At 40.9% G+C, this 27,432-nt stretch overlaps 1 protein-coding gene across 1 annotated transcript in view; it reads right to left on the reverse strand.

Annotated features, from left to right (window-relative positions):
- LOC122397691 overlaps window positions 1–27,432 on the reverse strand; it is a 475,319-nt gene that overhangs the window by 438,531 nt on the left and 9,356 nt on the right. Inside the window, exon 2 of the mRNA XM_043397029.1 lies at window positions 20,189–20,239. Within this exon, the coding sequence (XP_043252964.1) occupies window positions 20,189–20,239 (51 nt within the window). The remainder of the gene's footprint in view (window positions 1–20,188; window positions 20,240–27,432) is intronic.

Consider the following 27,432-nt stretch of genomic DNA (forward strand, 5'->3'; position numbering starts at 1 on the left):
AGAAGAAGAAGAAGAGGCCAGCGCTTATATAAAAGTTGGAAGAAAACACAGAAGCTGTCGGTGGCGGCTGAAGGAGGCGCGATGATGGCGAGGCTTGGCGGTGGTTTTAAGTGCTCTTTTGCCGAGCACAGACGTCTAGGACGATGATGAAAGCGCTCCTTTATTACTTTCTCGCGGTAGGTGCGATTTGAATTTCAAGGGAACGCCGGCCTGCCAACCGGAGTTGATTTCTCGTAAATGAAAAGCCAAACGGTTTTGGTTGCCTTTCAATTCGAAATAAATACCTGGCCACCCTTGTTGACAAACGCGGGGGAGTCCCAGGACGATGAGTCGCGATCGTAATTCATCATTTCTCTTCGCGTTTCGCGCGTCCGTCTGAATGCCGCGCGACGCTTCAGGTTTCTGGTTTATTCGGGGATATTTCATTTTCTGAACCCTTAGATTTTAATGGCGAAAATGTTACGTCGAACGGGGCGTAGCTTGGAATAATATGCCTATACATACGCTTCTCAGCGAACTTCCAAAAGCTAGTTTTATTTAAATTACCATACCATTCTCTCCGTTTAATCGAAACTGGGGCAAAGGCTTAATTCTAATTTATCGCGGTCCTTAGTCAAGAACTGTGTAAGTTTCTACGCGATGCTATTTTATGATTTTAGGCCATTATTTTTTTACTAAAATTGTACCTGAGAAATAGACAAATCTTGTTTACAGATTAATTCTTAATATTACTCTTCGATATTTAGTCCGTTGAGAATTATTGAACATTATCGGGAATGGTTTACAGAACAAGCTGAAAAGGAAGTGCTTTCCCGTGGCAAAGTACGAGTAACTTGCAAAGTAAAGATGGTGGAGAATGGGGTCGTGAGAAATCGGTCGTTATATTGGTCGAACAGGCTTTTAATAACTTTGGAGTATACTCGAGGAACCGATCTCCAAAGAAACGTCGTCGTCCTTTCATTTATTCTTACACTCAGTAATTCTGTTTAAAATCATTTGTGATTTGCTCGTTCGCCGAGTATTCTGTACCATTATATAACGCGGTCGGTGAAACCGTAATTTCAATCAAATATTTGATTTAAATGGCGCACGCGATTAATAGTAAATGACTGTTTACTCTATCCTATGTATAACTAACAGAGAAACACCACACGTGACGTTTACAGTTTAATCAATTTGAAGTTAACGACGACGTTGAATTGTTTAACGCGTCGGACAGGGTGTCGATAGAATTATCCTTCTCTTCATTAACATTCATAACGCTACTGTTCTCGTCGGTATTGTAATTTCTGTGTTCGCTAATTGTACTCGCAGTTCTCAGTCGAGTCATTTTCACGCTTCCTCGTCGCCTCGATTACAAAATTACAAATACAAAATCGCCGTGGTACTCGAACGGGGTAATTCAAGTCTTCGAAAGTGAAATCTGACAGATGCATGAGATTTTCATAAGCATCGTTTGTATCGAGACCGGTAAAGAACATCGAACGCTTCTTAAGATCGAGGTTAAGCCAGGGGCACACAGAAGCACGCGTTTACAATATCTCGGTGCAATAAGAATCAAGGTCCCTGGGTATTTACCCGAGAACTCAGACGAGCTGGAAACGCTTTCGGATGCGGCATCTCAATTCCTGATCCCGAAGCCCGTGTTGCGGCACAGAAAGCGTTTTTCGAGCTCCCTCAGACCGCCCCCGACCCGAACCGCCGCCCGATCTCTCAGAGTTTCTTTACTCCCGGCCACGTCTTCGTTTCTGCTGGAAACTGTCGATATCTACTTGGCTCCTTCCTCGTCCTCTCGTCGGTGAAAGAGCCGGAATATTGAAGTTTTCGGTCAGTGCCCGATTTTAACTATACGACCGTATCTCCGCGGCAGCGCCGAATCCAGACGCGACTCTACTCGACTCTGCTCGAGTCGACTCGACTCGACTCCGCGGAGAAAGAGACACTCCAGCGTGAAAACCGGGGGGTGGTGGCACGGGGGTTGTTCGGGCAGATCGGCGGCCCGGGGTTGGCAGACAGAGTGAAACAGACAGGAGGATAGCCGGAAGCAGGACAGGCAGTCGGATCCGCGAGTCGCCGGAGGAGAGAGGAAAAAGAGAATAGGCGGAAGCGGGGCAAGAGGCAGAAGAGAAAAGGACGCTCGGCCTGGTATAAGAATCAAACGGAAGGGGCGGAAGAGCGAGAAGGAGGCCGACTGAATGGCAGAGGGACGGGAGAGAGAGACAGACGGCAAGTAAACGAAGCCCTTTTGACTTTCTGGGTCAGGAAAGTCGATTACTCGGCACCCTAGCGCCTGGGAGAAGCTCTTAACTCTCCGCCAAAGTGTAAACAAGCCTTGGTACTGGTACCGGGCGTGCATAAATCTAACGGGTGTACAGGTGGCTAACCTGCTAGGAAATATTTCTCGTGATTTAATTATTGCTCCTAACCAGTGTTCACGGTTTTCCAATTCTTCCTTTCAAATTGTTTGCAGGGTTGGGTGTTATTCGACGATTTATTTCTACTGGGGTTTGCTTGCAACCAGATCCTCTCAACAGGGTCAGTCTATTTGTTCTGAAATTTCGTGGTGGATCGTGGTTGTATGTATTCGAGTTACGTATAGCATATTGGGAAAGTTACTGAGAACTAAGGACAGTAAAGTCACATATAGTACGAACTCCCTAAAAATAATAACTAAATATCCACTATTTTATCATGTAGGTATAAGAACAGTTTCAAATGGATATAGCATATTTTAGTTTGTATGTAATATATTGCATTAAACTGAACAGCGTGTGCAAAAGCAACTTTTGCCTGGGGCTCTTTAATAACAAATGAAAGAGGAACAATTTTAAATATTAATGAACAAAATACGATTATCATATTTAAGCGTAGCTTACCGTACAAGCTCATAACGTAGAGGCGATGAAATTTGGTAAAGAGCTTCCTAGTTTAAAAGCGAGGGAAGTAAATTTTAGAAACGGCAATTTGTGCGAATATATACATAGAAACGTAACAGGACGTTATTATAACATGTACAATTTATATTATTTCAATGTTAGAAACTCAAGTTTAATTTGACGAGGTAGAATGCAATATTTTCATATAATTTATTATGGATATTCGATTGGTTCTCGGTACAACTCGACTAACGAGTCCATCTCTGGGTCGTTGTTTCTATTCGCGTGAATATGTTTAGTACTGGCAGCGATACAGCACTCTGATTGTCATTGATTTTACTATCTAATTAGGACCGATTGAAACAGATAATATCATTGTGCAGGCCACGTTTACGCGTTCAAACTCAACTAGAAATTCAGTTAATAAAAATTAACATTTTAAGAAGAAATTTCGTTTATTATTAGGTCGAAGGTTCTTCCTATACTTATGTATTACAGTCTAGAGACGTGGATGTTTTATTTCTGATAGATATACACGGTTCGAGTCACTTTTACACCCAGTCGTATATCATAAAACAGTGATAACGTTCTTTATCGATTCCATAAATGGTTACACCCGGTAGAATGTAGCCGTAGAGCGAGGAACGAGCACGCGGATGGGGCTCGCAACAGAAATCATAGTAATTACTAATTAAGCAACAGGCGCACTTGAATCCGTAATTACGGCTTGTGTGGCATACCTACGCAACAATTTTTAATTATTACGACATTCACCGCACGGAACAATCCGAATGCCGCGTATATCGTGTTTCTTTCGAATGAAAATGGCCGCTCGTGTGCGTGCATCTTCCGCCGCGTTCCGTTGCCGTGCGTGCATTTTTCCCCCGCCGGTTCGCGGTCGTAATGCGCATTAAATTGCTCCTCCTGTTGCAGCGATTTATCGTAATTGTCGCTGCTCGATTGTGATCTCGCGGTATCAGTTCCTCATGCATTTTAAACGGATCGCAATGACGATGAGCGATTCAATTGCAAGTCGAAGGGAGCTTGCGAGCCCTCGTTGAAAAGACGCGCGAGCAACGAGCTCGTCGTTGCAATAATTCTCTAACAATTCGAGAGCAGTATGCGCCGCTGTCTTAATTAAATGTCTCAACGTTGCTGGGGAAGTTCACGGAACAAAACCCCGTCGGCGAGTATGCGAGCGAGATGGGTTTGTTAAAAATTTACATGCTCCATACGGGGAAGATCGTTCATAGTTTGGTTTATTTCTGCAATGTATTTTAATTAGCTGGCGCATGCAGCCGCGCACCGTGAGTATAATTTATGAGAATGTGAGTGAAACTTCAAACAAACACCGAACTAATAGCTGAAAACAGGGTGGCGGTAGGATAAAGTTTTAACGAGGGAAATATTACTGGAATTCGCGAATAAGGTCGTTATTAGACGGAGTTACGTTTTCTTTTAGAATCGTGTAAATAAATAAAGCTTGTTCCTAAGACCAGACTAAATTTCCACCGACTGTACAGACCCGCGAATCGCATTGTACATCGTTTTGCAGCTCTCGCGAAAATGAGCTATTTGACGTGCAGCAGACAGCTATACGTGTGCAAGCAAACTCTCCGTTATGGACAGCATAATATTCAGCTATGGCAGCCCTGTTTCTGTAATTGCATAGACAGCTGCCACGCAGTTGCCGTTACTTGAATAACGTATATTGTTAACGAATGTTTACAATAACACGACTCTATTACTCATCGACAATTCACCAACGCGATATTTCACTTAAATCTGGAATATACAGCTGCCGAGATTACTCTCTCTTTCTCTCTGCTTTCGTTAACGCCCCTGGAAGTAATTATATCCATTAAGTCGCGTTTCAACCAGTTACGTTAAGTATCATAGTTTAACGACTTTGTCGATTCGGCTATCGCTCGTTCCACTTCAATTTCTGTCAATTCACGCGCATTCATTCGTAAATAGGCACCCATTCTGGCATAATCGTTCCTTTTAGCGACACTACCACGCGATATAACCACCAGTACCGAAACCGAAATTGCAACAAGCAACGAGCAAGTGAAATAATTCAAACGGTACAAAAAGAAAGTTTATCACATTAGTCGAAGGAAGTGTTTTTAAAGCTGCTTTGAAATTTGAAACAGACGTTTCTAAATTAATTGGGCAATTTTTCAAGCCTGACATTCGCGGTACTTCGCTATTCATTAAAAGCGCCACGAGCGAAGATAAAACTTAATAAAGCGAACGTGCTTGGGTAACTGAGAATAAATAAAATTTGCAAACGGAAGAATAGAAGCGGCTTAAGTTTATCCGTGCGGCGTGAAAGTAATTAATGGAACGGGATTTTAATTGCAAAGTACCCGGCGAACGGGTAAGACAAATTACGCGTAATACGGACGACTATAACTCTGGTTGAGAACTTTCTCGTTAATCGTTACACCTCTTTCCACGGGGGGTAACCGGATTTTCGGTTACGCGCGCGTAAAATCGTCGCTCGCCGGATAGTTTGGTAACTAAATCCGACTAAACTTCGGTTGTTTCAAATGACAGCGGTCATACCTGGTAAGCTACGTGTCGTCTTTCGAAACTGCGAACGGCACTACGCTGCGAGGCGGTTATTATTTGTTACAAGTTAATATTCGATAACGTGAAATTTCTCGCTCATCCTGAAAGATGCGTTAACACGTTGACTGTAATGGTGGTCACTTTCAAATAATTGCCTACGATAACAAACACACCATCGAACGATGGAATATTCCTGTTTTTTTATGACACAAGACATTCCGAGGGGGTGCATTCATCGAAGGATGTAGTACAGTAAAATTCCGATTCTCCGGCATAATTGGGGCTGGGACAATGCCGGAAAATCGAGTATACTGAATAACTGGACTTTACCTACATACGAAGTGGTAAAAATGAGGAATTGGACCATTTTGATGGGGGTTTTCTCACTTTACAGGGGTAAAGAACAACTTTTCGAACATTCTTGGAATTTCTAATTATTCTTTACTAAAATACGCATTGTTTGCATTTTGAAACACTAAAATCCTCCAATCCGTTCAGGAGTTATGATTTTTTAAACATACGCATGACATTTCAGTAGAATATTCCTGCTGGTCAGACATTATATTTTCGGTAATGAATTTTTTTCTCGAAAGTACGTAGAATTTCGGAGGTATGGGTATTCACCAAAACTGATTATAATTGACCCCCGTGAGCAAAAATAATTTTTCCAGAACAATTGAAATTTTTTTTTCGCTGAAAAATTTAGGCACCTACCCCCTGTCGATTTTTTTAAAAATTCGTTTTTCATTTGTAATACATTTGTTTGACGCTCTACAGAAAAGTTGTCTAATACTTTTTGAATTCTTTGTGTGAAATATAATCCGTAACATTTACTGAAGAATAGTCAGGGTAAATATGTTACTCGGACATTCCGGATAACCGGAACTCTACTGTATGTACAAATATATAGGATGTAGTCAACGTGTTGATATGCACCAATTTCATATCAGAAGTGGAAAAAACCGCGCTGGGCGAAGATATGAGCATATCGCAGGCACGAACAAAATGACCTAGAAAGTTTCATCCCCTCCTGCGGTTGAAAATCCATTTTGTCGCGCTTTTCAAACGTCACAGGGCGAATCCGACGATTGCTCGCGAATCGTCTTTCCATCGTTTAAAAAAGCTGATTTCCCGTTCGAGCTGGTTGCGGGACGAAAGCGAGGGCGCGATCTCAATCACGGTCTTTCCCCGCGCGGAACGACGCCGCTTACGGGATAGGGGTCGCGACTTCTTTCTCGCTCATCGTCCCCCTTTTCTTCCCGGTCGTCCCTTTCCGTCCCTCGTTCCGCTTTCTTTTTATTTCGCCGAGGTACCCGGTGATTAGTCGAAGTAGCGAGCACCGCGCCGAGGAATGGAAAAGTTACGAAGGGCGGAAGGCTGCGGGGTGGCGGGCAGGGCTCGGAGGGGGAGTGATGAGCTCAGGAGGCAGAGGAGCAAACACAAAAGAGCGCCTGCACGCTACCCGCGTCGAGCCTCCGGCGGCGTTCGTTCCTCTTTGTTTCGCGGGCGCGGGCAAACGGAAATAAAGAAAAGCCGAAACGAATATCGTAAGGAAGCGGACGAACGAACAATAAAGAAGAAACGCATCGGTGAATGGCGGTACCCGCTCGATGCCCGTGTACCGAAATATCGCCGCGTCGAATAAGGGGACTTCCGGCTGAACGGTATCTTTCGTTCAACCGGCCGCGTTCGTTCGTGTGCGTCTGTATACGCCGCGACGCCGACGCCGTTTCACAGCGCGGAAGACGTGCTCGGAGGCAACGACGCGTCTCGCGTATTTCGCGTCGAGTAAACGCGAACGTCAACAGACTGCGACGAGTTACTTGCACGGCTTATAAATCTCCCCTATTGTTGCGTCGGTTCGGTTACGAAAGGGTGCATTCACCGGGGGGATGTTCGCGCGTCTGTTTTGACTTACAACGGGAGCTTCCGTCGTCTCAATTAATAGGAAGACGCGCGTACACGATGAAGGAAATTTTCGAATAATGAAATTATTTTTAGACCAACCATCCGAATACATTTTCTGCTTAACAAATTGACAATCATTTTGCTCGTTTATATTTTTTCCATTATTATTTACAAGCGTAAATTTGTTCGACCATTAAATTGGTCATTTCTGGATATATTTAAGATGTAACGGTAGCGGGCATTGTTGTTACTAACATGTGGAAATGTAAGGACTAATAATACGCTTGGGGAACAAAAGCCAACTCGAGAGAATGAAAGAGTTCGTACAGTGCTTTGAATATAAAGTTCATAACTAAGAAAGTGCGCGTAAAGTTTAATGTACAAATGAATGAATCGAGGTTTCTGCGAGTAATATTTTCAGTACAATGGAAACGAAGGCGTACTTAATTACGTTGATTCATCTTTTATAAGCAAATCTCAAAAGTTGAATAAGAAATTATTGCCCTGGGAATTGAAGGTATGAAATATTGAAGATATAAAAATTTACGGTTTTCACGGAGGAGCGTTAAATTACCGTAAATTCTAATCAGGATATTCCATATTTCAAATGTTAGCATATGAACTTAAACATATAACAGTAATAAAATGAATCAAAAATTATTTTGCTATAAGAATAAATGAAAAGTAAATAACATATTACTTAAATCAACTAGTGATTTACTATTTTATTTTTCTGTTTCTTTAATTATTGAAACATATGTGTACATGTATCGTTATTCTTTATTTTCACCATACTGTTAAGTTTTTTCCTACGAGGAAAATTTAGTTCTGAAGAGTACCGGAATCACACGGTCGAAACATTCGACTAATAAACGTAGAATAAATATAAAACGTAACGTATGCCATGTTTTAATCAACGTTGGCAAGGGTTGCGTTGGTCGTTTTGTGTAAACAAATCGGACGAATGTTTTGCAATTGATTTAGAATTTAATTACAGTCGTTCGTAAATTATATTCGATCGTATTTGTAACTCTGTGGGAACGTTTATTGATTTCCACTACTGCCATTCTTCCACGCTTTACGTTCGCTTTTCTCTTTCGATTTCTTCCGACGAAAAAATTCGCGAATTAAATTATTCGCAAAATATATGTGGAACGCGGGACAATTCACAATTCGTGGAGTATTGGAAGTGATGAGATTTCGAATTAAGGATGAGCAGCCGACGGTGAGATACGAGGGTCGTGGTGATTGCTAAACTCCGTAGGTGTCAGTTGTTTGTCTTCTAGACTGGATTATTCAGTGTCCCCTTTCTGGTAGTTCGTCTCCAATCGGCGATTAAAACTGCACGTCCAGAAGTTCCACCGTTTCCTTGGCTGACAGTATTCGAGTTTGTGTGGTTAGTTACAAGGATCTATTCGTGTTTAACGAACGCACGGAAATAGGAAGTGAATTTACCTAAATTGAGGGAAAAGGTTTGAGGTCTGTTAACAGTATTCTGAAAACATCGATAACACGAAAATTGTCGAGGCCTTTTAACACGTTCTATTAGCATTCTTTTGGGAAAATTAATTCGAGAGATTCTGGAAAAATGCATGCAATAGAAATTTTCTTTTGAGTCTCGAATCTACGAAATCTGGATAATTTAATCTGCATATTTTCGATTCAATTTAAGATTGTATTACTACTTGCGATATTTTATTTATTTTCACGCGTTTAATATAAACGAAATTACATCTGGAATTCTGTTTTTAGCGAACCACTCCATACAATTTATCCCAGTAGCCCAAGGGTAATCTCATTTATAAAGTTCACATGTCCCTATTGAATAATTCCAACTCGTGTGAAATTTAATCTTAATCATGAGAATGATCAGATGGACGGATTAAATTTCCTTGAATATATTATTTGTTAAATAATGTTGCAATGTGTATATTAGTATTAATTATTCCTACGTGCTGATTATCATAACATTCTCTGGCTTGTTCCACGTGTGTTTCGTTTCAGATATAATTATTGGTTATAACATCCATTTGTCGTAAGAAAGTTTTTAATTGTTTCCTCGTTATGTAATTTATAATTTCCGTTCGTTCGTTGAAGACCGTATAAATATTACATGAATCCTTCCAAATATACACACGTAGTAGGATTAAAACGAGTTTTCAAGTTTAATGAATTAATATTGAACTTCTCCGGACTACGCTTTTGTGTAATATCAAATTAACGAGTGTGAAGAAGAAAATTAAGGGAAACCATAAATCAGGAGAACAGTGAATAGCTATCGAAGGCACGTAGAAAAGACCGATTGCGTAAACGGAAGCATCTACAATGTATTCGCTGCAAGGAAGCCGCAAGGCTGCTAGAATGCAACTGACAAGCAGAAAAAGTAAGAGCGCGGAGGTACGTTGGACGATGTAGACGAGTCGTTTGACATCGATGCGCGCAAAAAGGTGATGAATCGAGGGTGAAAATTGACGCGAAGTTTTCGACGTCGGTTATCGGTCAAACGAAAGCCGCGAGCGTCCGCTGTCTCCGAAAGCTGCCTGGAAGAAAGCTCGCTCCGGGTCTGGCATCACACGAGCTTTCTTGCGGCGTTTCCTGCCTGTTTTTTACCTCGAACGAAAAGAGGTAAAGTGCCGCGGGAAGTCGCAACGAGGTAAAGATGGAAGGTGGGCGAGCAAAAGAGGGCGAAATGGGGGTGTGGGCGGCGGCGCAGCGCGAGGGCACAAAAGGCGAGAACGAAGACGTTTGGATCGAGCAGGAGACGGGCAAAACAAAAGGCTCGATGCCCGAGAATGAGAAAATGCTTCGCCTATGAACGCGATCGTGGACAAAAGACGAACGGATCTAAGCTGAGAGGAAAATATTTAATCCCTTCGACCGACAGCTTCTGTAGGCGGTCGGCCAGCCGGAACGAGACCAGCGTTTCGCGTTTTAAAACGATTTATTAGAATAACAGTCATCTCGTCGCTAATCTCGAACCGAGTAATATTCCGTTTCGAAGTAAAATAGTTAAAAAAATATTCTTCGAATATAATTTCTGCAATCTTGACGATTATATATCGTATTTCTATTTACGAAGATATTCGAAGAAACGTCATCTCTTTCGAATATAAAATAAAATCGATGACACTAGTAGATGAAAAAGAAATCGCGAACGTAGTATTTCAACTGAAAAAGTAGTTACTGCTGTTTTGGCTGCTGTTTCATACGAGCCCCACGTTGAATGAGATAGCGGTATATCTAAAATAAGGTTTTACATTCTCGGTATTCTTGATGAATACAAATTCTATTCGTTTCACGAGTCTCTATAACAAGACCTTCGCTGAAGAGACTTTCAAAATCGCATGGACTTTTGCCAGTAGGTATTCCAGTACTTTGATACGAGTGAATTATTTTTTCCAAAGTACTGTTCTACTATAAAATAAAATTCGTCAATATTTAACTGGTGGTACCTTGAATCTTATCTGTGATGTTTGTACGATCGAGCAGTTCAAATTTCATTTTGGGAATTGTAAAATATTTAATTTTATTATTCAATCTAAAAAAATTGTTCATTCGTTAAGCAAGCACGTATAGTGCGAGCAAAGCTGCGATTGCGAATATTAAGGGCACGTAACATCGTCTATTCGAGGGCATAGATATCAGAACGGATTATCAACTGCAGTTTGAAGTCTCGAAAAATATCGAGTAAGAGTTTTTGAACGCAACCAGTAGCGCCTATAATTTTCCATGGCATCGGCTACAGTTCGCGGAGCGAAAGAGCCGCTCTCCGTCGATCCGAATTCGTTCATAGGAAGTCGGGCACACACACTGCCTCGCGGCATTTATCATCGAATAAGGCCACGAGTTTTCATTAGTCTCGAGGAAAGAGCGCCGCGAAATATGGGAAAATTGGAATCTCTTCTCCACGGCCCGTTTTTCCGGAGGCAGACGACGAGACTTGGCACGAGGAACGAACCTTTGGCTCGGACACAGAGGAGACGGGTCGGGGGGGTCAGAAGGGGTGTCGAACGAGAGGGTGGTCGGGAAACTAGCGAAATGTCGATTCGCGGCGACGGTATCGAGCGGGGGTCGCGTTTATTTGTTCGTCGGAAACAAAGGTCGAGCAACAGGCCCTTCACCTCCTCCCCCGCATCGCACCCTCCGGCGGCAGCATTCCACCCGCCGCTTCCGGCACCTTTAACCTCGAATCGACGGCCGCCCTGTCGCCAATTGGAAACTACTACGGACGATAACGCCTTGAAAGAAATCCGGGACGAAACGTACTCGGCCAGTTTATCGAAAGAAGGAAGTCCATTGTTGCTGGAAATTCGAAATCGAATTCTGACGGATGGAAGCCGACGATGGGAATATCGATACGATCCTGGGGGGATTGCTCGCTCGTGAAAGAGTTAAATGTATGTCGAGCTGATTTATTTCTTCATTGATAATAATAGAATTCTAGTTACGCTACGTTATTTTCGGTGCGTTTAATTAACGAACAAAAATTAAATTTTATAATATTTGATTGTGCTGCAAAGAGGTAATCTTGCATCGAACGTTTTATATTGGGATAAACGGTAGTAGGATAAATTATACTCAGTTTGCAATTAACTAAGCGATTAAATATTTACTTTTTCCAATGCTTTTGCGTCTCCAATCCATCGCTGAAGTGGACGATATTACGATACACTCTGAATATAACGAAAATGAATTCTTTTTTTGATCGATTCGATCCGGGCAATACTATTTCGCTCGGATAGTGTGTTAAAAAAAAAATGGAGTAGATATTTCGATGCGATAGGTCTGTTTTAGTGAAATTTTAGTGCTACGACTCCCCGGACTCATCTTTATCAGTGAAAAACAGAGCGCGCGAAATCAGGTACGTTTCGTTTAATCGATTGACGGATTGCTAGGAAAAATTGAATTTCATTTGCTTTAAAATGGAGCGGAGAGGAATTTCATTCGTTATTTTCGTGCCAATAAAGGGAAAAAGGCTCTATGTTATGACGCTTCTTGAGTCACTATATTTTCATTATAATGATTACTATGGGTGTTTTTAGAGTAAAAGCTGCAAACTCTATTGAGAGCCATCACCCGGAGCAGTGTTATAAAATTTGTTAAATAACGCTTGATATACCCTCTGGTTGCAAACTCGCATAAATCTCTATATTCCCTGTGCAGTAGATTTTACTCAGTCAATAAAAAAATGTTTTTCGTAGGTTCTTTAACGAAAATGATTTATTTTAAATATTGCTCGATTAGTTTTTGCTATTAGATTTCTCGGTTCTCTTTAAAAATAGAGCGCACGTTTATCGAGCGTTCTGACTCGAAAATCGGAAGGAATTCCTTTGGCAAGTCCGTGATTTCACGAACTTTATTGCCCACGTTCGCGTTGCGTCATTAATCGAACCCAGGCGCAGCCAATGGACGCGTAATTTCGAGATTCAGACGGATACTCGTTTATTTCTGAAGCTGGGCCGGGTTCCGCACTCCGTTCCCGAGGATTTGCATATCTATGAGTGCAGTGCAGCGTGGATATGTGTAAGAGAGCATTTGGGCGAGGAAACCGGAGCCGCGACGGGGTGGATAAGGACGGAAATGCGGCGTAGAGGGAGGGCACAGCCTGAGAGGGTGGCGAAGAGAGGGTGGAAGCGGCAGAGACCGAGATGCCGTTACAGCGACACTCAACGGGGTTGCGAGAAGGTCGCGTAGCTATTTGTAATTGTAATTAGCAGTCGACCAATTCATTACACCGCCAAGAAATGTACGGTCGACCGCCGTGCCTCGTTCCGCTAACGTTAAGTGCACTCACTCGTCGACTTGCGAACGACCGAATTACGATTTCGCGTGCATTGATAGGGGGGCCCAATGAAGCTCTAATTAGATGCCATTCTCGGGCGTTAGTTTGCTGAAAATTTTCCACCATTCGGTACGCGCTGCACGGGTCATAATTATTCAGACGACTCTATGCATCGGGAAATAGAGAGACTATATTATCGAGGGAAAATTTGATTACCGACTCTGGTAAATAAATAAAATTATTACTCTCGTCAGAGTGTGCTCTTGCAACCAAAAAGTCCATTCGCTCTACATTCTTTAAAAATGATACAAAAAATATTCTTATAGAATCTACATATAATATTAACGAATATCTCCATGGATTCCTATTTAGATTTTTGGTCCGATTTCGTTTGACTTCCACGCGAAAGGTCGAAATTTAACTCGGGGGATGCAAATGTAACGAGATAGTCGTTTATGGCACGGCCCAAACGGAGGGACATGTTTCCCAGCGATTCAAAAGTCGAGCAGCCAAGTATTAGTCTCGTCGCGTTGGGAAATTCGAAGGCGTTCGCGGCGAACGGCAATTTAGATTCTTCCTTTGTCATCTCGTTTCCGGTCAGAAGCTTTCAAACGTAACGAGCTGAGCCGACCGAGACGACTCGGCGAATATCACGGAAAATGAAATAATTTTGCGAAACTGCGAGACGTGCTAGACAGCCGGGTGTCCTTGTTGCTGAAAGACATAATGCGAGAGACGGTACGTTAGCCGGGAAGATTCTACGAAAATAAACGACCTTCGGTGCACATTTTCGCCGTTTCGTCCTTCGTCATTATCCGTTTAACGCGAATTGTTTCTTAACTTGTCAGCTGTGTATGACGAGTACGCTCGTTACGAAGAGATGGCGATTTTGATATTTATTTTATTAACGAAAACGAAATGCATTCGTAAATCGTACATTTAGAAGTATTTTGGAACGAGAACAAAATAAATAGACAGACAAAAAGTATAAAAACATTCACGTGAAAAGTGGCTCGCAGTAGGGGACTGATGAAATATTTTTAATAAATATTCAAATATAAACCCAAATATGAAGGAACCATGTCGATAAAGTAAAAAGCGAGTTATTAAATTCGTTTTCCTTCGATGTACACTATTCTTAGAATAATCAAAACAATTTTTTCATGAATAATTGAAACGAAAACATCCCCACCATTGTTTGTGTTTATTCAGCGCCAGTGACTCGAGCGGTCGACGAAATAAAACAATAGTGCACAAAGTCCTGCCCGCAGGCCAATTTGACAATTTCATCAAGTTTGTCCGGCTCGTGAAATAAAGTTTAAAGCCAATTCGAAAGTTTTACGAAAACTCCGTATACGTAATTTATGAAGGATATTTCGAGACCGCAATACCTTCAGCTCGTCATTAAATTTGAAGTATAAGGTATTTAAATATAAACAGATTCCAACGGTAGAATACAGACGGTTCAAATTTATTAAAAAGTGCAATTAAAAGTCGTAACTCGAAATATTATTTTATTTGATCTAGCAAGAAGAAAGCTTGTGCAGCACCGGTATAAAAGAATATTATTTCTTCAAGCAGAACAGTTGAGAAAGAAAGATGTACAGAGTGCATTTGTAATTTTTGCTGAGGAAAATTTGTGCAAAATCAACGTGGCGGTTTGTTTACGACTTCAGCCTTGTTTCAGCAAAGAAAAACGACTCCGAAAGATGGAAAGGATTAAAAAATTTCGCGAGATAAAATGGGCAAATTTAATTTCAAGTCGCGTATCGCCGTAAATTTCGACGATCCACGGAACGATATAATTAATCAATCTATCTTTGTTTATTGAATTTTTTTATTCGTCGCAACGAGAGAGAGAGAGACTCGCAAAAATAGAGAAATTTCCTAAACGTCGGAAGTAACTCACGCGGCCGTCAGTTACATCATTCAGGATACGTTTCGAAAATGTTTTCATCCTCATGAATTATTCAGTCGGAGTCAAATTCGAACTTCGATATTTGCAAATTATAGGATCTCGGCGAGCGAACGCCGTTTCTCGACCGTGTCCGAATGTTTATTAAAGCATTATAACAATATAAACGGTTTCAGTGGGAGAATCAACGGTACGTCGAGTGAAATGTGACTTTTACGGAAACACGATGGAAATTTCTGCTCGTATGAAAACTTCCAAGCGAAAACAAAAAAGTTTGCATGCACTAATTGCAAGCGAGACCGACAAAGAAGTTACTGCAACTTATAAAATTCAAAATATAATTTTATGCTGTTTGTCGTTTCAATGTTTCATTTTAATGTATGTTTTTTTTCGCGTTTCACGACAACGGTTGCTGTTGCATAATCATTATTTTTCCCTCGATTTCCGTGTTTCTGTACGGCAGAGAAAGGAATGAAATTACGCTGGGGGCGTTCGCGGTTTCAATTTCAAAAAGTTGCTCAACGCTGAATTTCATCGAATTTTTTTTTTTGTCCGACGTTTCATTTCCTTGGCACAAATAGTAGCCACCTGCCGCTTTTAATAGACAAAACATTTTCTAGCAGTGGTGCGTTAAATGTCACGTTTCAAGATTAGTATTTATCGGAGCACACGGAACAGCTTAACTGTACCTTTTTTAAGTAAAAAGAGAAAACGATATAAATATTGATAATTTCAAGCAACAAATAGATGAAAATGAGAAATAATATGCACACTTTATTTAGAATATAAAAAGAATTAAAATTTAACTGCTCTGCATATTTCAGTAAATATTTGTTTCGCCAGTGGTATCGAATGTAGCAACACATTTATTGAAATTAAGTGTTGTATTGTTCGAGATGCGAATTATTTGAATTCGCGCGGCTGTATTTCGATCAGTTGCGTGAAAACGCGCTCATATTTGCGAACGAATTCATTTGCAGTTTATTTTCCGGGTATTGTAACGACGGAGAAGTGGAAAATATCGTTGAAAGAATAACGCGGTAATGCGGCTCGAATAAAATTACGTTCCTCCGTTCGCGGTGAACTTTTGAAACCCGGAGAAGCCACGTATTGCTTTCCCAGGCATTTCTTTCCTCTGCAAATGCACTTTTCACCTAATAACTTCGGTATGGATCGTAGGGACGGGGAGTTCCACGCTCTTCCGTTTGCTGATATTACTAAAAGCTATCGTCAACTACTGGCGTCTAGCGAATCGCTGTTTGTGCTGCACCGATTTCCGAACGTATTACAATCGCCCAAAAAATTAATTAATTCTCCACGTATAGAACGTTAAAAAAAAATTTATAATACTCAGGCAGAATCTCTGGAGCGAATTTGAATCGAGCGAAAAATATACAATTGTATATAATAGAATCAATTTCGAATATTTTCACCGACTGTTATAGTATTCCTAGCAACTAAAACAGCGGGATGACAATTTCGATGCGAGATACCGGTGGTGAATTATTAGCATATAAATAGGTATTAGAAATGCGTGTATGGCCCGCCATGCTACCGTAGATGCTTGTTTCTCGTATTACGTGTATTTCGTGGAAGGTTAGTGCTACCCCCGGGGCACAATCTCACCCCATCAGCTAGCTAAGTTAACGTAGAGTTTACGGTAGTTATTATTCACAGACGGTTCACCGTACATCGGTCAGCTTTAGAGACAGCAAAGTGTAGCCAGGTGTAAAATGGAGGTTTCTGATGCATTGCAAAATATGCACCTTGCTCATTGCGCCTTTGTGTACTCCCGGCCCTTAGTGATGAATAATAACACGACTAAATTAATTCCTTACAACATTTTATCTACAATTTTATCTGTCCGGTTGTCTCGACTCACCCTGCATATTTTTACAGTATTAGTAACACGTTTGCATTAATCCTCTAACGAACTGACATTTATGCAAGCGACTCGTAATTTTCGCGACAACTTCTGGGTAGTCGACGCGTTAAAGGGCCAATTTCTTTCTCTTGAATCGTCACTCAGGATCATAATACGCAATGATGACGACAGAATCTTTTCGTTGATTTTCGCCCCCTCGAAGCAGATTTTTTTATTCTCCTCGCGAACGATGTTCCTTCATTCGAAAGAATGGCGTATTAAGAGCAGCGCGTAAGCAAGACGCGAGCCGACGGTACGGATTGCATTTGACAGTCTGTCATAGAACTCGCTGCGCATTTCCTTCCCGAAAGGAAGGTCGTATTTCCTTTCGCGAATAGGGTGGGGGGAATACGAGCACCCTCGTGCCTCCAAGAAGCTCTTTTCCACGAGGATGGTCCTCCCGGCGAGTCGCCTCGGCAAGCAATCTCACGAAATTGCACCGCGCGATTTCACGTCGTTTCGCAGACGTTACTATTCGCGTTCCCGCCGTTCCCTATTCCGAATCCTTCGAGTTTCATTTGCACGACGGCCAGGGGCAGGGGGGAGAGGATGCGAAGGAGGCGAAACAGAATAACAATCGGAACATGATCCCGTCCCGAGGAGAGCTTAACGAGCGAAGGAGGAAAAGTGATTCGGGTTAATCTCCGCGCACAACCGTTACCGTCGCTGACTAATGATTTCGATGCATTAAACAACGACAATCTTGGATCGAAGATGGACTTTATCTTGAACGGTCCGAGTCACGATAGCGCCGTACTAATGGAAATAGGAACGAACCAGGGGCGAAGTTAATTAATAAAAGAACAAGGAACCAATACTTGCATCGTAACTTAGGCTAAATTAAACGCGTTTATTTCATAAACAATTTGGAGGAAATTAAAAAATACAGTTTCACCTTGCAGACTGAATAATTTACGTCGAATATTAGAGTCGTGCGTGCACACCAGGTGATCGTATCGAACTATCGTTGATTCAACCAACGAATCTGGCATTTACTTATTTTTCCGACGACAGAGATAGCGAGATTGCTAACATTTAGCCCTTTGTTTCCTCCGTTCTCATCTGTTTCGTGAAAAAAGTAGGCCCAGTGGGGATTAAAACGAAGCGTGAGCGACGAGTGGGGTAGATCGGGGGCCCTGTGTGTCATTCAGTGGTTTTCCTCGTTCGTATGCATCCTCGGTGCACTCTTGCCCGGCTGTCACTCACACGAACAGAATTTTATGTAACGTTACGTGCACCAAGGATAGCGCGTGTACGGCCACACGACGTAGAAACGCGACGAACGTTGATTTTTACGGGAAACGAAATCGTCCGCACGGCTCTGCGCGTCGTTTGATCGAATGTAACGAACATTATTACCGGTTCGATGGAACGCATCGAATTTTTACATCGTTAATATTTACGAACGTTGCTTCGATACACCGTCGATTCGCCAATAATAGAATTTCGCGAACGATTGGCACGAGTTTCGCCTCGCGCCGGGCATGAATCACATTTTAATTTAAAACGCGGGCGAAATTATTGACACGGGATTTGAACGAACAGATTCGTTGAAGTCGATACAATCGGTGTCAGCGTTCTCGTTATTCGGAGTAATTTGTGAATTTCTACTTTTTTTGTTTTAACTCAATGAAGCATACGTGGTTGTTATTTTCAGGGTTTCGCGTATACGTTGAATGACACCTGAGAAATTAATAGAAGGTTTTTAAATTATGTACATCACGAGTACGGGTATCTATGTACGTTAATCGAGAATTTTTATTTCCCTTTCTCTTCATCCTGTAAATTAAAATGATAATGTTCTAAAATTGATGCACTTGAAACATTCCTAATTAATAATCCATTATAGTTCTGTACATTATTCCATACGCATATTTCGATGCACCGTACAGACGAGTGCATTAGCAAACAGTTGTAATTAATAACAATCAATATTACTCGTCAATATTAAGTCACGATTGATGGATATAGGAATCGCTTACTCAGGAATTAATTTCAAATTATATGTTACGACTGCAATCTGATTGTTGTAATTAATGTCCGTTGAATTTAGTAATTCATAGTTAATGTAGCAGTCATTAAAACAGCGAGTTCAGAACCAACAGACTCGTTTTAAAGTCAAAGTATTGAATTTTCGATCATCTTACTTTATAACTTGTATCCAGAACGAGCTAAGAAATCGAGTTATGTAAAAAAACATACAGTTCGAATGAAACAAAGTGCAACTGCATGGACGAACTTAATACAAAAGTCGTATCACGTGACAGTAGATGTCATTAAGCCGTACCAAACTTTTCACGACGATTTTTTTCTACCTTCGTTTAGAACCAGCGCTGTGGTCCGGCCCAGTTACTAGAATCACCTTATATAATAGTAAAACTTTACTGATGTGACTTCCAGTACGTGACTTCAGGTACAAGAAGCGCATGTCCATGACGTTCACGTTCATAAAACAACTATAACTGCTCGTATCTCAGAGACGACGAAATTTGAAAGAGCAAAACGTGAAAGGACTCTTTTATTTTTTACTGAAACGACGAATTAATCATGGGAAAAATGTCACTTAAAAAAAAGGAACGATCGAGGCAGAGAAACAATAGCGATTTTTCACTTTTAGTTCTCTGTCAGGTTAGACTCGAGATTTATACAATCTCGCAAGACATCGATGCGAGTAAAATCGTAAACTATAGAGCAATATCCAGGTCTTGCGTTAATGGTGATGTACGACACGCAATTTCGCGGTTATAAATTACGAGCAAACGTCTCGGCGATAACGTCGTCTGTTCGATACTTTCGGGAGCAAATATCAGCGGGCAAACACGACGATCCGGCTCTCGCGAAAACTATGGTCGTAAAATTATACTCAGCCCCTCTCTCCTTGGAGCGATTTCGTGGTTGGCTGCTCTCTGATGATATATATCAAACGAAGAGAGAAAGGGGTGCGTTCACCTATTTCAACTTCCCACCGGGAGAGCTCGAAGAAGCAGGAGCAAGCTGGGGAAGGGTTCGTTGAAAAGTTGTTTGGCCAAAAGTACGGGAAACTCGGTCGTGGGCATCGATCGGGCCTCTAACGAGCTCTTGGTAACTAGTTTGGAGCTGGATCGTTGCTACGGACACCCTATTTGAATTTGGTCTTTGTGCCGCAAAACCTAACGGCGGCAGTCGCTGACAGTGGAAGCATTATACACACTTATGGAAAAACTTACCCGCACCTTCGGCATCTCCTTCAGGCCGATGGCTGGCTGGCTTCTGTTGCTCTGTAACAATAACGGAGAACACCACGGTCAGTAATTAATTAATACATTTCGAGAAAATTAACTTCATTTTAAATCTTATTTATTCAAACTAGCTATTCGCGAATTAAATTTTTTCTCATCCATAAAAATTATATTTTTCTATTTTTCCCCCACTGAATATATGGGGTTGCAAATTCCTGAAACAAGCCTCCTTTCATGTCGACTGGTAAAAGGTAGTTTCTTGGAACATACATACGTTGAACACTTCTATTTGTAGCGCAATATTTTCTGGGACACCTTAACGTTAACGTGCAATACGAGTACGGTGTAACTTCGATCGTTCGAGCTGTAAAGTGTCTAGGAAGGTAATAATTTTTCGGGGAAGTAGTGTCTGCTAAATATAGGATAATGGAATTAATTTAATCATTTATGCATTGGAAAATAATTCCAAATTTTTGTTTTTTATTATTGATGACTGTCGAAAGAAGAAGACTTTGTTATTAAAGATGATATAATATGAATATTTCGCAACATACTTCCGGGCAAAGAAATATTGACGTAAAATCAAAGATTTAGTTCCCGGGAAGCGGAGAATTATTCTGAAACGTGCGGTTGATAGGTTCGGTTATAAAAGTTCAATGTCGTAGAGGAGGGTTACGTCGAGGGAGAAGAAGACGTGACATAAAATCTTCCGTGGGATTTTCTCGAGATTAGTATCGTCGATCTATGGCGGTGGACTGATTTTACGACGAAGTAAAATCGTTTTCGTTTACAGTTCATTTTAACAAATTGTGCCACGATGTCTTGAAACCGCTATAAAAGGATCACCTTCGAGAAAACTCGGGTGAATATTTTTATTACATTATATAATATTATTACATTCAGTCTGATGATAAAGAAACAGTCATTAGAAACTGTTTTCCTAGTTTTGTATCTGTAATCGAGTGTTCTACTGTTTCAAACTACCAAATGGAGAACGTATGAGGTATTCGGAGCGTTAATCATCGGAGTGTGAACAATTTGTCGCGTATGCCTGTTAAAAAAATGCGTTGCTATCGCATCCTTTTATGGCGTTCAGAATGTTGTGTTCCGATAGCGAATAAATCCGCTCCAGAAAAGCAACGTGTCGTTCTGCGCGGTATCGCCGGGCGTAGGAACAAACGATAAAACGATAAATTCAGGAAACTGTCGAACCGTACAGTATCGTCGTGTCGGGCCGTCATTGCTGGAAACACGTAAATCTTAATTGGCCAAGTGCAGCGGTGTGCAGCCAGTAGCGTTAACCAACAACTACGAAAAATTGAATGCGCGAACTTGTTTCTGTCTCATGGCGAAGCAACGCCTAAGCATAGCCGAAAATCGATTCACAATTCCATTCTACCGTAGGCGTAAAACTTTATTTGTTAATCGTCGAAGAACGCCATAAATTCGACGTCACAAGATTTATCAATAAATTTTAGGGCTGCGTAATGATTGGATCGTGACGCCAGATTTGAAATTTAATTAGTAACTGTACTATTATCGCGGAGAATATCGATTTTGACTACGAAGACTAGCAGCCAGATTGGTATATTTCCGAGTAGTTGGAAATCAGCAAGAGCACTAGATTGAGAAACAACGAGCGTAGTGCTACGGTGATAATTACGCGGTTTATCTCGATTAATTTCGGATAATTGCATCAGGTAATTAGTCCAATTACTCCGATGGTTAGCGCGAGTAGCACTAGTCCTTCTCGACACATTCCCATTGTCCGAATTGACGCAAACTCGACCGCAACAACTGCTATCTTCGAAGCTCGGCACAGTGGTTCCGATTTCTAGCCATAGAATTAAATTATTTTATGCAAATTTCATTATACTTCCCAATTACTACGAGCGTATAGTACTGATCGTGTAAACACGTAATTATGGAAATCGAGCGATTAAAACCGGAATAAAACTTTTCTAAATAGATCTTAGCACGGTGAAATCACTACTAAATAATTCCCTGACGGTTGCGTGCAACCTGACACTCGCCATAAATTGGGGCATTAAATTCGATCTCGATTCTCGGTTACGATCCATTGACTATGAACTTGACCGATCCAATGATGCTTTATAGGGACCAATTCATTCGTTTCCAACTCGTAAAATAACTCTGCAACGGCGTCGTTTCGTCCAATAGAAACTCATTCAAAACGAATCCCGCGAAGATTCACGCAATCCCGTCGGGGAACGAGGACTGGTAAAAAGTTCTCACGGAGAAACAAAACGCGTAATTTTGTGGCGCCGTTCCTAGAGTTATAACCGATCCGGAAGTTTAATCAAACTTCGTTGTTTCTTGCGCCTCCGACGCTGCCACGGAATTTGGCAACGACGGTGCTCGTTGTCGCTGTATTTGTAATCGGCTGGACTTTTCTATCGAGTTGTCTCGGTGCTCAGCCAAACGGTAATATTCGAGAGTGGCTCGACCCAGTTTCGATAATTGCGCGCCGGTCCGGTTCCTTTAAGTTGCTCGATTCTTCGGCTGTTTTGCCGTTTTTCTCTCACCCGTTCCCTTCGATTTTTTTTTTATTGGCCGCTTAATCGTCCGAATCCGGGTCGCATCCAAAAGCTTCGTCCGTGAAGGTTGGCGCAAACAATTAAAGGAGGAACTCGGAGGGAAAGAAAGACGCGGTCGAAAATACGACGGCGCGTCCGTCGGTTCGTTTCTTCCTGTTAAAAACTTTTTCTTCGCCCGGGCGTTTCGTTCGTAGCTAGTTTCGACGCTGCTACGGGCAATTTTCCGAATTTATTGCTTCGCGATTCGCGTCAAGTTATAACGAGATTGAGCGACATCGTTGACGCGAAAACGCCGTACCGTTTGTTTGTTTCTTTTTTTTTTTTTATCAATTCAACCCGGAGAAAAGTTTGGAGCCCCGTCTCTGATTTCAGTCCGTAGAAACAGATTTGTTACGTAGACACGCGTAAAGAACGGAGCTCCGGCTATGGTCGTTTTTAACTATTTTGAAACGTGTTTCTCCGCCTCGCAGCGGGGTGAAACGAGACAACGGCGTCCGGCGATCCTGTTTAAAAATGTTTCTCTTTTCGAGACGATCCGTGGATAAAGAACGCACGGAGAACAACTTTAGAAAATAATAAACGACACGGTCTATTTCGTTCTCGGGAAATAAATTTTTTAAAACGCGAAAATGTCAGAGCAGCTGGCTGCGTCGGGGAAATTTTAAACTCTCCTGGATGTCGGTTTAAAAAGTCCGTTAATGGATTTTAATTTACGAATGAAACGTAAGCGGAAGTTAATTTACGAACGAACGTGAAATTTTTATTTGTCGTTCGCGAGTAGAAATTTGTTCGACTTCAACCGAAACCTGTTTTCCTTTTATTGTATTATTTTCTCTCTTTGCGTTAAAATTTTCTGTCCTTTGCCCCATCGATTCTATAAACTGCCGCATAATATTTCGATGGTCCGCAATTGGATAACGATCATTATGGAGTATCGCTTTCCTCAGAAAGAAGAAGCGAAACTTTAGCTGGTGGTTCGTAACATTAATCATTAAAGTTTATCGTAATCGTGATCACTCGAGCATTGAAATTACGTAAGTAAAAGATTTTTCATGGGAGAACGGTTCTTCAGTAGGGCATTCATTAACGATCTCAAAAGCCGTGAAGTCTGAGGACGAGGAACCTTTCATTCCACGCCTTTGGATAAACTTCCATTACGATCTCACGAGCAAGGGGATAGTAAGAACTGAGAGTTTAGTTGGATGAGAATCTTTCGTCGACTGAAGACCACTCATTAGTCAGAATTGGTAACGTTAATTCTGGGTTGAGGCAACGCGAGGAGACGGGGGATTGAATACAAATCAATTTACCGGAATGAAACGTGGCACGAGTGTGGAGGATATCAGGTGGATGTGAAAAATCCATTGGTGGATCACGTACAAAGGAAATGAGAATTCCACGTAGCCGAGGAGGCCGCCGGCTACCTTCTGCGACGTGCTACTCCGATAATTATATAGTCACCGCCGGCGCTTTGTGCAATCGAGAGTCGAGAACGAGAGTAATATTTAATTCTGATTAAAAGTAGTTGGGGTCGTACGAATCGAACATTAACGCGGTTCGAGGGTCGCTGAGGCAAATTGCGGACACGTTCGAGTTTTTCTGGATCTCATTACTGGTGCGAACGTTTTCACTCTATTTCAATCTCGGGCTTCGAACTGTTGCATTAAATGCTCGGGGAGAAAGCGCTGCTTGGAAAAATCGCCTGCTAGAATTTTTTACCCTTTCAAATGCCGCGTGCATTACAATGTAAATGAAATTCATCACGTTAAACCGTTCGCTGCATCTTCTTGTTTGCTTGCGTAAAATCTGTTTACCTTGCGACCTATAAGAAAAGAAAGTATTGAAATCGAGACAACGCGTCTTATGATCTTCTGATTTTTTTTTAATTCGAATAATTATTATTTTTTAATTCGAATCCTTCAAAAATGAAACTACACCCTCGTTAATATGGAACTTTTTCGATGGTAATTGGCAGAAAATTTAATACTGGTTCTATTCATTACATCATAATTAGCTAATAAAATTTTCTCATTATACGAGTAGTCACCATGAATTAGATTAAAAGCGCGTCATTGGATTCTTCGTATCGGAAATTCATTATGATGCGGATAATAATTATAACGACATGAGCGTGTAAACCGTAATGAATTAATTATTATTATTATCATTGAATCACCAATTTTACATTTAATTCGTTAGCACTTTCATTCCAATAATAGATTAACGTCGTTTGTTGCATTTATTAGTATCAAATTACAATTGAAAGCAGTAGGCAAAAGGTAAATTTCATCAGAGATTAGAATAATAAACGAGTTATTTAATAATAGCTTTCGCTGCTTGAATACAAAGATTGAAATCGAGCTGCTACCTACAGAATCAAATGTTTTGACACAGTTAAAAGTGAACAAAACAATAGAAAATAAAGATTTACAATACAGATTTTATTTGATCCTCTTTCCTGTCAGGTATATTGTGCATCAAAAGCACTTTTTTAACGGTATAGCAAAAAGCTCAGGATATATGAGTCCATTTACAGCTCACAGATAAATTTTGTATTGCGTCAGGGAATTCATTCGTAAAATTGCAAAACAAACTAATAACTTTTCAATAACTAAAACATTTATCTCTTGTATTTTACTCAGGGTGTAGCAACATATTAAAACACAAGATCTGAGATAAATGACTGCTATAATGAAGCGATAGGGGGCCTTAAAATAATAGTGTAGATCATTTTGATACTACTAGATCTGCTGAGGATTATGTATGTTTTTCGAGCGGCCTTAAAACTTAAAATTTGTTACTTTTAAAAAAATAGTAATACTTTTCATGAAAGTGTTGGCCATGATAAGTGTATATTCTTGTCCTGAGATGTAAATTTGTGCACTTTATAGTGCGCATGTAGCTAGGGTGAAATCGATTTTCGTATTCAGTACGATGTAACAGACGAGCAGGAAAATCAACAGTGAACGTCGAGTGCTAGTGATGGAGCCAATCGATTGACATATCCATTAATGCTGTTACGTATCAATTCCCAAGTGTTATGGTATCAAACACGAAACGAAGCAAGTTACAGTTTACTTGGTTTAATCAGGCAGATTTGTTAAAGGCTTCTGGTGGTATCGATAGAGTACTCACAGTAAGTATCATTGTGACACTAATGGACTAACTGTGAACAGGGACGATAATTGATTTCTAATGACTATCTAAAACAATATTTCGCTGCTGTGACGTTAGTCTTTTTATTTCGTTTTGCCTATTAATATTTTTCATTGACACTCGATGACTAATAAGTGAATCAAATATTAAAATAGAAATAAAATGTTTCGAATTTTCATTCATAAGAGGAAATAATGCATCAAATTTTGTCTGATATTTTCCAAACGATAAAAACGCAGAATCTTTTGTACTTTGAGACAGAGATAAATGGACTTACAGTATTTTTATAATAAACGGTCCACGCGCGTGTTTTAAAAAATGTATCCGTTTTAAATGCGGAAGCATCGATAATATCAAACGAGGCCAGGAATTTCATTTATGCCATTCGCTAAACGCGTATCACTTCCGTGCAACGCAACTTTGTACGAGGCAACGGAACGCGGATTGTCGATGACACGTTGGATAACAGCATACAGTAGAAAGCACGTGCCGTTTCGAAATGGCCACGCGACGTTCGATATTTCAAAAGCAAAAGAAGCTGCACGACGTATCGGTGTTCGTGCAAAACGCAGCAACGTTTGTGCCCGGATAATAATGAAAACTAAATTAATCCAATAATTCGCGGCTAGACAAGCTGAATTTAATACGTTTATTGCTCGTTTCGACCATTTATAATTCAGTCCTCCTCTGTATACAAAGTTCTGTTATCCCAAATAATTGGAAATAATAAATGACATGACAGTGCAAGAAGGTAGAAAGCAGCTGTTTATTACAGAAAACTAGTTTGGATTTTAGCTTAGTTATCGGGTCTTTTCCAGTTTTAATTAGGTTCGTATTGTCTTCGAATCGACAAACTCAATTAATATCTTCCGGCCGATTGGAACGACGCTCAAAGTCGGTGACGAAGAATCAATGGGAACTACGATCGATTCGACGTTTTTCCATTTCGTCAGTTTGCTCGTGTACGCGTCAAAATGGAGGCTAGTTCCGGAAAGAAGGAAACGTTGAATCCCACGAGAAACGTTTCCAGTCTCTGTTCTATGCTTCGAACTTTCGATTGCTTCGTTTTCTGTTTTTTTTTTTTATACCCGTTCCCGCGATACCCTGCTGCCTCGTACGGCTCGTAAATTTTTTAGTCCCCGCCAGGTGTATCGGGAATAATTGTATCAGTCGCGAAGAAAATGAGATTTTCTACATTTTCTCGAGGAATTCCATTCCGATGGTTATTGGTCGCGCACCAACACTCGATCCGGGAATGTACGTTCGTTGCTGCGATTCTTTAACCTCCATTATTTCGATTTAAATGGAATCCTGAAGGTTCGAGATGTTTAAATCGTAACAGCAAAGTAGAATTACGTAACGCCGTCGGGTTTAAAGAGACAGTCTTACTCTATTCCGGTAATTGAAATGTACGAAGTAGTTTTATTAATTCCTTTTCCCATCGCGATGTGTCTCTGTCACGTTCAATGTTTCAGTTGTTACGATTTCCATAATTGTATTTGTTTTCAATCGATAGCA

Source organism: Colletes gigas, unplaced genomic scaffold, assembly GCF_013123115.1.
Source record: "Colletes gigas isolate AHSC1104 unplaced genomic scaffold, ASM1312311v1 Colletes_gigas_Sc00001, whole genome shotgun sequence".
Lineage (NCBI taxonomy): Eukaryota > Metazoa > Arthropoda > Insecta > Hymenoptera > Colletidae > Colletes > Colletes gigas.